Genomic DNA, 15,817 nt, shown 5'->3' on the forward strand with positions numbered 1-15,817 from the left:
GTAATGATGACCCTATATGTGAGACAGCAAAAGAGACACAGAGGTAAAGAATAGACTTTTGGACTCTATGGGAGAAGGCAAGCTTGGGATAATTTGAGAGAACAGCATTGAAACATGTATATTACCATACGTGAACTAGATTGCCAGTCCAGGTTCAATGCATGAGACAGGGCTCTCAGGGCTGTGTGCTGGGACAACCCTGAGGGATGGGATGGGGAGGGAGGTGGGAGGGGGGTTCAGGATGGGGGACACATGTATACCCATAACTGATTCATGTCAATGTATGGCAAAAACCACTTCAATATTGTAAAGTAATTAGCCTCCAATTAAAATAAATCAATTAATTAAAAAAATAGCAACACTTTAAAATGCATGTTAGCATTAACATGAAATGCAAAATGTTTCTTAAACTATAAAATAATATTGAGGGATATGAATGTAACTAATATGTGAATTATGTATGAATATAGCTAAGTGGAGAGTCGTGTATGCTTTGATATAAAGGCTTAGTATTACAAAGATTTCAGTTTTTTCTAAACCAATCTATATGTTTAATACAATTTTAATAACTGTCCCAGTGGAATTTCTTTCAAATGAAAGTTAATTCTGAAATTTGTATAGTCCACTAAATATAAAAGTAGCTAATAAAATTTTCATTAGCAGTACTAGCGAGTAATTGCCTTACCGTATGTGAAAATTATCTTTTAAAGCCTAACTAATTAAGATGTGATCAATGAACTTTCTAAATCCAATTATTGAACAAACATAAGACCTAAAACAGACCCAAGTATCTTTAGAAATGTGGTGTGTGATGAGGGAAGCATTTTCAAAAGGAAAAAGTAGTGCACAGTTTGAGGACAACTGATCATTTACAAAACCATGAGATACAGCATATCAAAAATTTCAGATATATTAAAGGTAAATGTGAAACTATAAAGTGCTATATGAAAATATGAGTGAATATTTTACATGATCTTGGGGTAGAGGTTGTACTTTTCAAAGAATGACCCCCAAAGGCAAAAACCAGAGTAAAAACTGACAGTTTTGATTATCTATACTTTAATAATACTCTAGAAATAAATGAAGAAAACACTAAGGAAAGAAAAACATAAAAAATAACTTAAATGAGACCCACATATATGTGTGTAATAAAATATCTTTTTTTACTTAAATTGTTTATAACCTGCTTTGGAAACTTTTCAGCTTATTGAGAAACATTTATGTATTTTCATCTTTCTCAATAAGCTGAAAAGTTTCCAAAGCAGGTTATAAAACAATATTAGTAAAAAAAGATATTTTATTACACACATATACACACAGTAAAGGACATAAGGATTTTACTGTAATCAAGGTTAATTCCAACATTTATCTTTTTATTTATCTATAGTTTTCTAGGGTCTTTCCTGAGATCCAGTGGTTTAGACTCTGTGTGTCCACTGCTGGAGGCTTGGATTCTATCCCTTGTCAGGGAACTAAGGTGCTGCATGGTGCGGCCAAAATAAAAAATGATATCATATAGTCTTCTGAATTTGCTTCAAAAAGGCTGGCCAGAAATATACCAAGATATCATTTTTTTATATTCTTTTGGTAGGTGGCTTTTTACTCCCCTTATTTCTATCCCCCTTTTTTCCAAAATATTGTTTATATACCAGCTGCATTGAAATATAATTCATGTATCACGAAGTGTATAAATTAAAGTATACCATTCAGTGGTTTGGAGTGTATTCACGTAGTTTTACAACTATATCATTACAGTTAGTTTTTAAATATGTTCATTATCCCAGAAAGAAATTGCACACCTATTAGCAGTTAGCAGTTACTGTTTCCCCCCAAATCTTAGATGACCACTAATCTACTTGTTTGTTTCTATGGAATCATCTGTTCTGGACATTTCACATAAATACACTCATGTAATGTGTGACTTTTTGTGATGGACTTCTTTCACTTAGCATGATATTGTCAAGATTTTCCAGGTTGTAACAGGTGTCAGTATTTTCTTTTTTTATTGCCCAATAATATGCTAGTATCTGGATCTGCCACATTTTGTTTATACATTCATCCCTTAATAGATATCATGGTTGTTTCCACTTTGGGACTGTTGTTGCTGTGAACATCTATGTACCCATGTTAGTGGACATATGTTTCCATTTCTCTTGAGTGCACATCTAGGAGTGGAATTGCTGGGTCATATGGTAGCTCAGTGTTTAGCCCTTTGAGGAACTGCCAGATTGTTTTCCAAACCGACTGCACCATTTTACATTCCCACCAGCAGTATATGACGGTTCATTTCTCCATATCTTTACCAGCACTTCTTATTGCATTTTTTAAAAATTGTAGCCCATCCTAATGGATATGAAGTACTCTCATTATGGTAGTGACTTACACTTCCCTGATGACTAACGATGTTGAGTATCTTTCCATATGCTTACTAAGCATTTGTATACTTCCTCTGGAGGAATGTTCACATCCTTTGCCCTTTTGTTAACTGGGGCTATATTTGTCTTTTTATTGTTCAGTACTAACCGTCAAAACCATTTTAAAAGATCATCTATTACTTGGGAATATTACCCAAACGTTTGGAAAATAGAGAACATCCAGATATCTGGGTGATAATCTGGAGATTATGCATCATTGCCCTGTCAGAGGCTTTTGGTCAGAAAAGCATGTGAGAGCTTGATCCTGAATCCTTTCCGCCAGCTGGTGCCAGAGCCCACCCCTGCCTTCCTGTGGTCACCCACAGCCTCCTCCAGACCCTGGTAGTCTGAGCGATGATGATCACATCTTCCTTGGCACTGGGGTCCCTACAGCTGCAGAGCCACCTATGCAGATATTCAGCCCCAGTGTTTTAGGTGCCAGCCCTTCCATGGGAAGACTGAGCCCAGCATCCTGAGGAGAACCTTGAGACAGGCACATAAATCAACTTCTTTAAGGAAGTTTGGGTTTACTGAAGAATTTTCTGGATATTTCACAAACACTTGGCTCTCATTCACAACTAAAAATTACCTGCCCACATTAAGACCAAAACTATTTATTTAATAAGTTACAATTTTCCTCTTCATTTCTACAAAGCCAAATTATGGTAACATAATTTTAGCTGGTGTATTAAAATGCATTCTTACAAAGGAGCCTATTTATACACTTCAGTTCAGTCCAGTCGCTCAGTCATGTCTAACTCTTTGTGACCCCAAGGGCTGTAGCACGCCAGGCTTCCCTGTCCATCACCAACTCCCGGAGCTTGCTCAAACTCATGTCCATCGAATCGGTGATGCCATCCAACCATCTCATCCTCTGTTATCCCCTTCTCCTCCTGCCTTCAATCTTTCCCAGCATCAGAGTCTTTTCCAGTGAGTCAGTTCTTCACATCAGGTGGCCCAAGTATTGGAGCTTCAGCTTCAGAATCAGTTCTTCCAATGAATATACAGGACTGATTTCCTTTAGGATTGACTGGTTTGATCTCCTTGCAGTCCAAGGGATTAAGAGTCTTCTCCAACATCACAATTCAAAAGCATCAATTCTTCAGCACTCAGCCTTCTTTATAATCCAACTCTCACATCCATACATGACTACTGGAAAAACCATAGCTTTGACTAGACAGACCTTTGTCAGCAAAGTAATGTCTCTACTTTCTAGGTTGGTCTAGATGCTATCTAGGTTGGTCATAGTTTTTCTTCCAAGGAGCAAGCGTCTTCTAATTTCATGGCTGTGGTCACCAACTTCAGTGATTTTGTAGCCCAAGAAAATAAAGTCTGTCACTGTTTTCATTGTTTCCCCATCTATTTGCCATGAAGAGATGAGACCAGATGCCATGATCTTTGATTTTTGAATGTTAAGTTTTAAGTCAGCTTTTTCACTCTCCTCTTTCACTTTCCTCAAGAGGCTATTTAGTTCCTCTTTGCTTTCTGCCATAAGGGTGGTGTCATCTGCATATCTGAGGTTATTGATATTTCTCCCAGCAATCTTAATTTCAGCTTGTCCAGCCCAGCATTTAGCATAATGTACTCTTTATACACATTATAATATAATATATATTATACATATGTATATATATATATATATATATATGATGTACTTTTTAAACACTTAAAGGACTTGTATCTTTGGTTCCCATTAAGTCTTCTCTGCACTTCTAGGCTGATGCACCTTCTTTTTTTTAATTTCTAAAATAATTAAATTTATTTATTTATCAACTGTACCATGTAGCATGTGGGATCTTGGTTCCTTGGCCAGAGACTGAATGCATGCTCCCTGCACTGGAAGGCAGAGTCTTAACTGGACCACTGGAGAATTCCTGATGCAGCTTCTGAGACATTTTATTTTGATGATAAATCAGGGCTTCCCAGGTGGCACTAGTGGTAAAGAACCTGCCTGCTAATGCAGGAGATGTAAGAGATGCAGGTTCGATCTCTGGATTGGGAAGATGCCCTGAAGAAGGGCATGGCAACCCACTCCAGTATTCTTGCCTGGAGAATCCCATAGACAGAGGAGTCTGGTGGCCTACAGTTCATGGGGTCGCAAAGAGTAGGACACGACTGAAGTGACTTAGCACACACTCATGCGTTTTGTTGATAAAACCACCACCATTTTATTATACTCAGATTCTGTGGGCTAGGGGTGGAGACAGGGTGCAATATGGATGACCTGTCTCTGATCCTCTGAGTGTCTGGGGCTCATTGTCTAGAAGCCAAAGAGTATCACTTCCACTTATTTCATTGATCAAAGTAGTCTCAAGGAAATCTAACTTCAAGTCTTGATAGAAGGTACATAAAGAGCATTTGTGACTACTTTTAAAAATCTACGAAAGCTCTCAACACTGGTGGGGTGAAGAATCAATCAACAAGTGAACTGTGGTGTCTCTAGGCAGATGGTCTCAGGGGTCAGCCAGTGACAGCCTCGTCCTGCAGAATCCCTCCTTCCACAGGGTAGAACAGAAAAACATGATTTTTTTTCATCCTGACTGGATTCAAGGGTTCTTCCCACCACTCACTGTCTCCTCTGCTTCCTGTTCTGGACTGTAGCATAGCACCCTCATCCTTAGTGTGGCAAAGGTGTATCTGAACCCACTGTTCTCTTTGTACACAAATACACCGTGCATGCATGTTCAGTCACCTAAGTCATGTCCAAATCTTTGCAACCCCATGGACTGTGGCCCACCAGGCTCCTCTGTCCATGGGATTTCCCAAGCAAGAATACTGGAGTGGGGTGCTGTGCTCTCCTCCAGGGCATCTTCCCAACCCAGGGGATCAAACCTCTGTCTCCTGCATCTCCTGAATTGGCAGGTGGATTCTTTACCACTGAGCCACTGGGGAAGCCCACAAATATACCTGCTACCAGCAATTGGGGAGTGAAATCAGGGGAGTGAAAAAGAAGCTGACATTTGGGTCTTGGGTTGAGGGGGGTTCCACACCATCCTCTCACTCAAGCCTCACAGCATGTGATGGATTATATCATACCCTTTTGGACCTCAGTTTTAATGCAGGCTGAGATGGAGCTTGGCTCAGTGGTGAAGAATCTGCCTGCCAGCGCAGGAGATCCAAGAGACTCAGGTTCAATTGCTGGATCAGGAAGATCCCCTGAAAAAAAAAATGGCAACCCACTCCATAATTTGAAGTGTCTGTATATACTTCTTACCCAACTTTCCTGTATAACCAAGTGTTTTAGCCAAGTTTTGCAAATGTATACATGAATAATTTGTTTCATCTTCCTTTGGTTCCTCAGCATCTTCCATAGATGCAGATGATAATGTGCCATGAAATTATCAAAAGAGGGACTTCTCTGGTGGTTTAGTGGTTAAGACTTCACCTTCCAGTGCAGGAGGTACAGGTTCGATCCCTGGTCAGGGAGTTAAGATCCCACAGGCTGCAATGAGCAGTTTGAATGCCTCAACTAAAAAAGATCCCGTGTGAAAGATCCTGCGTGCCTCAGGGCCGAAACATAAAATAGAAGCAATAGTGCAACAGATACAATAAAGACTTTAAAATGGTCCACACCAAAAAAAGTCTTAAAGAAACAAATTATCAAAAGATATCTGGCAGAGAACTGAGCAGGAAATGAGCAAAGGACTGGTTATTCATTGACTGACTCCCTAGACCTTGCGGGGTCCACAGTAGATCTACATTTTTAATCATGTAAGTAAAATCATGGACACCTGTACCTCTTTTCAAGTCACCCTGGACATGTTGCTGACTCTGGCATCTTTCATTTCAGGAATGACTATACCTGAAGAAGATGCCGATGTGGGACAAGGCAGTAAATATTGCCTGGTGGCAATTGGAAGACTCCAGGTAAGAAGGAGCTCACTGCCTTTTTAATCTCCAAGGAGGGCTTGCTATTGCAGAGAGCAAGAGTCTGTGGTCTGGATGACTTTTTCCATCTCCCGTGTCCTCAGCACGGGTTCTGCATCTCACCTTATGGGAGAAGATGAGGCTGAATCTGGGAGAAGAAAGGGGGGACTGTGACCTGCGAGTGGCAGAGTTCTCACTTCAATGAGAGTCTGCACCAGCCCATCCTGATATGCACCAGTTATTGCAAAGTTGAGCTCTGCTCACATCACACCTGTTTTCTTTTTTAATTGAAGTATAGTCCATTAACAATTTCATGTTTGTTTCTGCTGTACAGCAAAGTGAATCAGCTCTATGTATAGAAATATCCCCTCTTCTTTAGGTTTCCTCCCCGTCACCACAGAGCATTGAGTAGACTTCCTTTTGCTGGACAGTAGGTTCTCATTAGTTATCTATTTTATACATAGTATTGGGCTTCCCAGGTGGTGCTAGTGGTTGAGAACCCACCTGCCAATGAAAGAGACACAAGAGATGTGGGTTTGATCCCTGGGTGGAGAAGATCTCCTGGAGGAGGGCATGGCAACCCACTCCAGTATTCTTGCCTGGAGAATCCCATGATCAGAGGAGCCTGGTGGGCTATAGTCCATAGAGTCGTAAAGAGTCAGACACGACTGAAGTGATTTAGCACATCAATAATATATACATGTCAATCCCAATTTCCCAATGCATTCCACCCCACTTGGTGTCCATAAATTTGTTGTCTACTTTTGTCTCTGTTTCTGTTTTGCAAATAAGTTCATCTGTACCACTTTTCTGGATTCTACATATTTGTTTTTGTTCAGTTATTAAGTTATGTCCAACTCTTTGTGACTCCATGGACTGCAGCGCACCAGGCTCCTCTGTCCTTCATTATCTCTCAAAGTTTGTTCAAATTCATATCCATTGAGTTGGTGATGCTATCCAACCATCTTATCCTCTACTGCCCCCTTCTCCTCCTGCCCTCAACCTTTCCCAGCATCAGGGTCTTTCCAATGAGGTGACTCTTTGCATCAGGTGGCCAAAGTATTGGAGCTTCAGCTTCAGCATCAATCCTTCCAATGGATATTCAGGACTGATTTCCTTTAGGATTGACTGATTGGATCTCCTTGCTGTCCTAGAGATTCTCAAGAATCTTCTCCAGGACCACAATTCAAAAGCATCCACATATAGGTGATATTGTATATATTTTTTCCTAATTCTTTTCCATCGTAGGTTATTACAAGATACTGAATATAGTTCCCTGTACTATATACACCGTCAGTCCTTGTTTCACACCCATGTCTAGTCACTGTGAGTGTTTCCCTGTGGTCTGCAGGATAAAGTACCCTCTCATCTTACGATCCCATCTCCTCCCTCCCCTCTCTCATGCCCTATTCCCAAACTACATCATCACCTTTCCACAAGCCTGCCATGCACATCCCCACCATTGTGGACATCCACAGGCTGTTACTTCTGCCTGTTGTTAAAGGAGGCTCCTTAAACAGGAGAACTCCTTCCCCTCTTGTTTACTTCTATTTCCTCATCCTTCAAGATTCAGTGAAACAACTCCCTTGTCTGCTTAGTCAAAATGAATCACTCGCCTCCCTACTCATCCAGCATCGAGTTTATATGTCAGTTAAGATTCTTCACTGTCTGTTTTCATATAGTTAGTTGAGGGCAAGGTCCTTCCTTGCAGACTCCTCAAGGGCAGGAAATGTGTCTTTTTCATCTTTTGAGAATTAGATATTCTGAATAATGTATTAATGTATAAATCCCACTGGCCTGATGTCTAGTGCACCCAGTAGCCACTAAGTCTTTCTTCCTGTGGCATTGAGGGCCTTTCAGGTACTGATGGTGAGGCCGTAGTAGATATAGTTCAGAGAACACTGGTACCGCATGTCTGTGGCTTCCTGGATCTCACCGTTTTCAGATAGATGAATAAGCTGTTTCATTAACACATGATAAGCATTGTTTATTCCTTGCAAACAGGGGAAGAAAGAATACTTGAGTGAATTCAGTTCACAAATGTAGAATTTCCAAACGGTGTAATCAGTGCCTTAGACTCGTTTGGGCTTCCTTGGTGGCTCAGTGGTAAAGAATCCGCATGCCAATGCAGGAGAAGCAGGTTCAATCCCTGGTCCTGGAAGATCCCATGGAGAAGGAAATGGCTACCTGCTCCAGTATTCTTGCCTTGGAAATCCCATGGACAGAGGAGCCTGGTGGACTCCAGTCCATGAGGTCACAAAAGAAGCTCAGAAGTGTAGAGAAAGTGGTCTGCTGTTCCAGTTAGTCCAAGGTATGACCAGGGCAGTTTCAAACATTTTATTTGTTTTTTAGATTAATTTTATTGGAATATAGTTGCTTTCAGGTAATGCTGTATTAGTTTTGCTGTACAGCAAAGTGAATCAGCTACACATATACATATATCTCCTCCTTTTTAGATTTCCTTACCATTTAGGTCATCACAGAGCAGTGAGTATCATTTCCTGTGCTATACAGTGGGTTCTCATTAGTTATCTATTTTATACATAGTATGAATAGTATATAAGTGTCAGTCCCAATCTCCCAATCCATCCCACTCTTCCTTCCCCACCTTGGTGTCCATATGTTTGTTCTCTACATCTGTGTCTCTATTTCTGTTTTGCCAGCAAGCACATCTGTACCATTTTTCTAGATTCCACAGATAAGTGATATTATGTAGTGTTTGTTCTCTACTGACTTACTTCACTCTGTATAACAGTCTCTAGGTCCATCCACCTCCCTAAATGGAACAATTTCATTCCTTTTTATGGCTGAGTAATATTTTGTTGTGTACATGTACCATATCTTCTTTATTTATTCCTCCATTAATGGACATTTAGCTTCCATGCCCCAGCTATTATAAATAGTGCTGCAGTGAACATTGGGATGCATGTATCTTTTTTCAAAATTTGTTTTAATTGGAGGCCAGTTACTTTACAATATTGTGGTGGTTTTTGCCATACATTGACATGAATCAGCCATGGGTGTACATGTGTTCCCCATCCAGACCCTCCCTCCCCATCCCATCCCTCAGAGTCATCCGGGCACCAGCCCTGAGCACCCTGTCTCATGCATCAAACCTGGACTGGTGATCTATTTCACATATGATAATATACATGTTTCAATGCTATTCTCTCAGATCACCCCACCCTCGCTTTCTCCCACAGAGTCCAAAAGACTGTTCTTTACATCTGTGTCTCTTTTGCTGTCTTGCATATAGGGTCATCATTACACCATCTTTCTAAATTCCATATATATTCGTTGATATACTGTATTGGTGTTTTTCTTACTTCACTCTGTGTAATAGGCTCCAGTTTCATCCACCTCATTAGAACTGATTCAAATGCATTCTTTTTAATAGCTGAGTAATATTCCATTGTGTATATGTACCACAGCATTCTTATTCATTCATCTGCCAATGGATGTCTAGGTTGCTTCCATGTCCTGGCTATTGTAAACAGTGCTGCGATGAACATTGGGGTACACATGTCTCTTTCAATTCTGGTTTCCTCAGTGTATATGCCCAGCAGTGGGATTGCTGGGTCGTATGGCAGTTCTATTTTCAGTTTTTAAAGGAATCTCCATACTGTTCTCCATAGTGGCTATACTAGTTTGCATTCCCACCAACAGTGTAAGAGGGTTCCCTTTTCTCCACACCCTCTCCAGCATTTATTGTTTGTAGACTTTTGGATAGCAGCCATTCTGACCAGCATGAGATGGTACCTCATTGTGGTTTTGATTTGCATTTCTCTGATAATGAGTGGTGTTGAGCATGTTTTCATGTATTTGTTAGCCATCTATATGTCTTCTTTGGAGAAATGTCTGTTTAGTTCTTTGGCCCATTTTTTGATTGGGTCATTTATTTTTCCAGAATTGAGCTTCAGGAGTTGCTTGTATATTTTTGAGATTAATTCTTTGTCAGTTGCTTCATTTGCTATTATTTTTTCCATTCTGAAGGCTATCTTTTCACCTTGCTTATAGTTTCCTTCATTGTGCAAAAGCTTTTAAGTTTAATTAGGTCCCATTTGTTTATTTTTGCTTTTATTTCCATTACTCTGGTAGGTGGGTCATAGAAGATCCTGCTATTATTTACGTCAGAGAGTCTTTTGCCTATGTTTTCCTATAGGAGTTTTATAGTTTCTGGTCTTACATTTAGATCTTTAATCCGTTTTGAGTTTATTTTTGTGTATGGTGTTAGAAAGTGTTCTAATTTCATTCTTTGACAAGTGGTTGACCGGTTTTCCCAACACCACTTGTTAAAGAGATTGTCTTTTCTCCATTGTATATTCTTGCCTCCTTTGTCAAAGATAAGGTGTCCATAGGTGTGTGGATTTATCTCTGGGCTTTCTATTCTGTTCCATTGATCTATATTTCTGTCTTTGTGCCAGTACTATACTGTCTTGATGACTGTTGCTTTCTAGTATAGTCTGAAGTCAGGCAGGTTGATTCCTCCAGTTCCATTCTTCTTTCTCAAGATTACTTTGGCTATTCGAGGTGTTTTATATTTCCATACAAATTGTGAAATTATTTGTTCTAATTCTCTGAAAAATACTGTTGGTAGCTTGATAGGTATTGCATTAAATCTATAGATTGCTTTTGGTAGTATACTCATTTTCACTATATTGATTGTTCCGATCCATGAACATGGTATATTTCTCCATCTATTTGTTTCATCTTTGATTTCTTTCATCAGTGTTTTATAGTTTTCTATGTATAGGTCTTTTGTTTCTTTAGGTAGATTTATTCCTAAGTATTTTATTCTGTTCGTTGCAATGGTGAATGGAATTGTTTCCTTAATTTCTCTTTCTGTTTCTCATTGTTAGTGTATAGGAATGCAAGGTATTTCTGTGTGTTAACTTTATATCCTGAGACTTTACTATATTCACTGATTAGCTCTAGTAATTTTCTGGTAGAATCTTTAGGGTTTTCTATGTAGAGGATCTGGTCATCTGCAAACAGTAAGAGTTTTACTTCTTCTTTTCCAATCTGGACTCCTATTATTTCTTTTTCTTCTCTGATTGCTGTGGCTAAAACTTCCAAAACTATGTTGAATAGTAGTGGTGAGAGTGGGCATCCTTGTTTTGTTCCTGACTTTAGGGGAAATGCTTTCAATTTTTCACCATTGAGATAATGTTTGCTGTGGGTTTATCGTATATGGCTTTTATTATGTTGAGGTATGTTCCTTCTGTGCCTGCTTTCTGGAAGATTTTTATCATAAATGGATATTGAATTTTGTTAAAGGCTTTCTCTGCATCTGTTGAGATAATCATATGGTTTTTAATCTTTCAATTTGTTAATGCGGTGTATCATATTGGTTGATTTGCGAATATTGAAGAATTCTTGCATCCCTGGGATAAAGCCCACTAGGTCATGATGTATGATCTTTTTAATATGTTGTTGGATTCTGTTTGCTAGAATTTTGTTACAGATTTTTGCATCTATGTTCATCAGTGATATTGGCCTGTAGTTTTCTTTTTTTGTGATCATGATGCTGTGATCACTCACCTAGAGCCAGACATCCTGGAATGTGAAGTCAAGTGGGCCTTAGAAAACATCACTATGAACAAAGCTAGTGGAGGTAACGGAATTCCAGTTGAGCTTTTTCAAATCCTGAGAGATGATGCTGTGAAAGTGCTGCACTCAATATGCCAGCAAATATGGAAAACTCAGCAGTGGCCACAGGACTGGAAAAGGTCAATTTTCATTCCAGTCCCAAAGAAAGGCAATCCCAAAGAATGCTCAAACTATCGCACAATTGCACTCATCTCACACACTAGTAAAGTAACGCTTAAAATTCTCCAAGCCAGGCTTCAGCAATATGTGAACCATGAACTTCCAGATGTTCAAGATGGTTTTATAAAAGGCAGAGAAACCAGAGATCAAATTGCCAACATCTGCTGGATCATTGAAAAAGCAAGAGAGTTCCAGAAAAACATCTATTTCTGCTTTATTGACTATGCCAAAGCCTTTGACTGTGTGGATCACAGTAAACTGTGGAAACTTCTGAAAGAGATGGGCATGCCAGACCACCTGACCTGCCTCTTGAGAAACCTGTATGCAGGTCAGGAAGCAACAGTTAGAATTGGACATTGAACAACAGACTAGTTCCAAATAGGAAAAGGAGTACGTCAAGGCTGTATACTGTCACCCTGCTTATTTAACTTATATGCAGAGTACATCATGAGAAATGCTGGGCTGGAAGAAGCACAAGCTGGAATCAGGATTGCCAGGACAAATATCAATAACCTCAGCTATGCAGATGACACCACCCTTATGGCAGAAAGTGAGGAAGAACTAAAGAGCCTCTTGATGAAAGTGAAAGAGGAGAATGAAAAAGTTGGCTTAAAGCTCAACATTCAGAAAACTAAGATCATGGCATCTGGTCCCATCACTTCATGACAGATAGATGAGGAAACAGTGGAAACAACGGCTGACTTTATTTTTCTGGGCTCCAAAATCACTGCAGATGGTGATTGCAGCCATGAAATTAAAAGACGCTTACTCCTTGGAAGGAAAGTTATGGCCAACCTAGATAGCATATTAAAAAGCAGAGACATTACTTTGCCAACAAAGATCCGTCTAGTCAAGGCTATGGTTTTTCCAGTGGTCATGTATGGATGTGAGAGTTGGCCTATAAAGAAAGCTAAGCACCAAAGAATTGATGCTTTTGAACTGTGGTGTTAGAGAAGACTCTTGAGAGTCCCTTGGGCTGCAAGGAGATCGAACCAGTCCCTCCTAAAGGAGATCAATCCTGGGTGTTCATTGGAAGAACTGATGTTGAAGCTGAAACTCCAGTACTTTGGCCACCTGATGTGAAGAGCTGACTCATTGGAAAAGACCCTGATACTGGGAAAGATTGAGGGCAGGAAAAGAAGGGGATGACAGAGGATGAGATGGTTGGATGGCATCATCAACTCGACGGACATGGGTTTGTGTGGACTCTAGTAGGAGTTGGTGATGGACAGGGAGGCCTAGAGTGCTGCAATTCATGGGGTTGCAGAGAGTCAGACATGACTGAGCAACTGAACTGAACTGAACTGAACTTGTCTGGTTTTGATATTAGGGTGATGGTTGCCTCATAGAATGAGTTTGGAAGTTTATCGTCCTCTGCAATTTTCTGCAAGAGTGTGAGTAGGATAGGTGTTAGCTCTTCTCTAAACTTTTGGTAGAATTCAGCTGTGAAGCCATCAGGTCCTGGGCTTTTATTTGTTGGAAGATTTCTGATTACAGTTTCAATTTCTGTGCTTGTGATGGGTCTGTTAAGATTTTCTATTTCTTCCTGGTTCAGTTTTGGAAAGTTACACTTTTCTAAGAATTAGTCCATTTCTTCCAAGTTGTCCATGTTATTGGCATGTCATTGCTGATCCTTTGTATTTCTGTGTTGTTTGTTGTGATTTCTCCAATTTCATTTTTAACTTTGTTGATTTGATTCTTCTCCCTTTTTTTCTTGATGAGTCTGGCTAATGGTTTGTCTATTTTATTTATCTACTCAAAGAACCAGCATTTAGCTTTGTTGATTTTGGCTATGGTCTCCTTCGTTTCTTTTGCATTTATTTCTGCCCTAATTTTTATGATTTCTTTCCTTCTACTGACCCTCGGGTGCTTCATGTCTTCTTTTTCTAGTTTCTTTAGGTGTAGAGTTAGGTTATTTATTTGATTTGTCTCCTGTTTCTTGAGGTAGGCTTGTATTGCTATGAACCTTCCCCTTAGCACTGCTTTTACTGAATCCCATAGGTTTGGGGTTGTTGTATTTTAATTTTCATTCGTTTCTATGCATATTTTTATTTCTTTTTTTATTTCTTCTGTGATTTATTGGTTATTCAGAAGTGTGTTGTTTAGCCTCCATATGTTTGTATTTTTAATAGTTTTTTCCTTGTAGTTGACATCTAATCTTACCACATTGTGATCAGAAAAGATGCTTGAGATGATTTCAATTTTTTTGAATTTACCAAAGCTAGATTTATGGCCCAGGATGTGATCTATCCTGGAGAAGGTTCCATGTACACTTGAGAAAAAGGTGAAATTCATTGTTTTAGGGTGAAATGTCCTATAGATATCTATTAGGTCTAACTGGTTCATTGTATCATTTAAAGCTTGTATTTTCTTGCTAATTTTCTGTTTAGTTGATCTATTCATAGGTGTGAGTGGGGTATTAAAGTCTTCCACTATTATTGTGTTACTGTTAATTTCCCCTTTCATACTTGTTAGCATTTGCCTTACATATTGCAGTGCTCCTATGTTGGGTGCATATATATTTATAATTGTTATATCTTCTTCTTGGATTGATCCTTTGATCATTGTGTAGTGTCCTTCTTTGTCTCTTTTCATGGCCTTTATTTCAAAGTCTATTTTATCTGATATGAGTATTGCTACTCCTGCTTTCTTTTGGTCTCCATTTGCGTAAAATATCTTTTTCCAGCCCTTCACTTTCAGTGTATGTGTGTCCCTTGTTTTGAGGTGGGTCTCTTGTAGGCAGCATATATAGGGGTCTTGTTTTTGTATCCATTCAGCCAGTCCTTGTCTTTTGGTTGGGGCATTCAACCCATTTACATTTAAGGTAATTATTGATAAATATGATCCCGTTGCCATTTGCTTTGTTGTTTTGGGTTCGAGTTTATAAACCTTTCCTGGGTTTCCTGTCTAGAGAAGATCCTTTAGCATTTGTTGACCAGCTGGTTTGGTGGTGCTGAATTCTCTGAGCTTTTGCTTGTCTGTAAAGCTTTTTATTTCTCCTTCTTATTTAAATGAGATCCTTGCTGGGTACAGTAATCTGGGTTGTAGGTTTTCCCTTTCATCACTGTAAGTATGTCCTGCTGTTCCCTTCTGGCTTCAAGGGTGTCTATTAAAAGATCAGCTGTTATCCTTATGGGGATCCCCTTGTGAGTTATTTGTTGTTTTGCCCTTGCTGCTTTTAATATTTGTTCTTTGTGTTTGATCTTCATTAATTTGATTAATATGTGTCTTGGGGTGTTTCACTTTGGGTTTATCCTGTTTGGGACTCTCCGGGTTTCTTGGACTTGGGTGGCTATTTCCTTCCCCATTTTAGGGAAGTTTTCAACTATTACCTACTCAAGTATTTTCTCATGGACTTTCTTTTTGTCTTCTTCTGGGACTCCTATGATTTGAATGTTGGGGCATTTAAGATTGTCCCAGAGGTCTCTGTGGCTGTCCTCATTTCTTTTAATTCTTTTTTCCTCTCTGCTTCATTTATTTCCACCATTCTATCTTCCACCTCACTTATCCTGTCTTCTATCTCAGTTTTTCTACTCTTGGTTCCCTCCAGAGTGCTTTTGATCTCAGTTATTGCATTATTCATTGATTGACTCTTTTTTATTTCTTCTAGGTCCTTGTTAAACTTTTCTTGCATCTTCTCAATCCTTGTCTCCAGACTATTTATCTGTAACTCCATTTTGTTTTCAAGATTTTGGATCATTTTTACTATCATTATTCTGAATTCTTTTTCAGGTAGACTCCCTATCTCCTCCTGTTTGGTTTGGTTT

At 39.3% G+C, this 15,817-nt stretch overlaps 1 protein-coding gene across 8 annotated transcripts in view; it reads left to right on the top strand.

Annotated features, from left to right (window-relative positions):
• The window catches only part of ARNT2 (aryl hydrocarbon receptor nuclear translocator 2), a 181,266-nt gene that overhangs the window by 122,224 nt on the left and 43,225 nt on the right, over positions 1 to 15,817 (top strand). For all 8 annotated transcript variants that reach the window (XM_043921512.1, XM_043921513.1, XM_043921506.1 and 5 more), the window contains exon 9: positions 6,205 to 6,281. In XM_043921512.1, coding sequence (XP_043777447.1) covers positions 6,205 to 6,281 — 77 coding nt within the window. The remainder of the gene's footprint in view (positions 1 to 6,204; positions 6,282 to 15,817) is intronic.

This window comes from Cervus elaphus, chromosome 13 (genome assembly GCF_910594005.1).
Source record: "Cervus elaphus chromosome 13, mCerEla1.1, whole genome shotgun sequence".
NCBI lineage: Eukaryota > Metazoa > Chordata > Mammalia > Artiodactyla > Cervidae > Cervus > Cervus elaphus.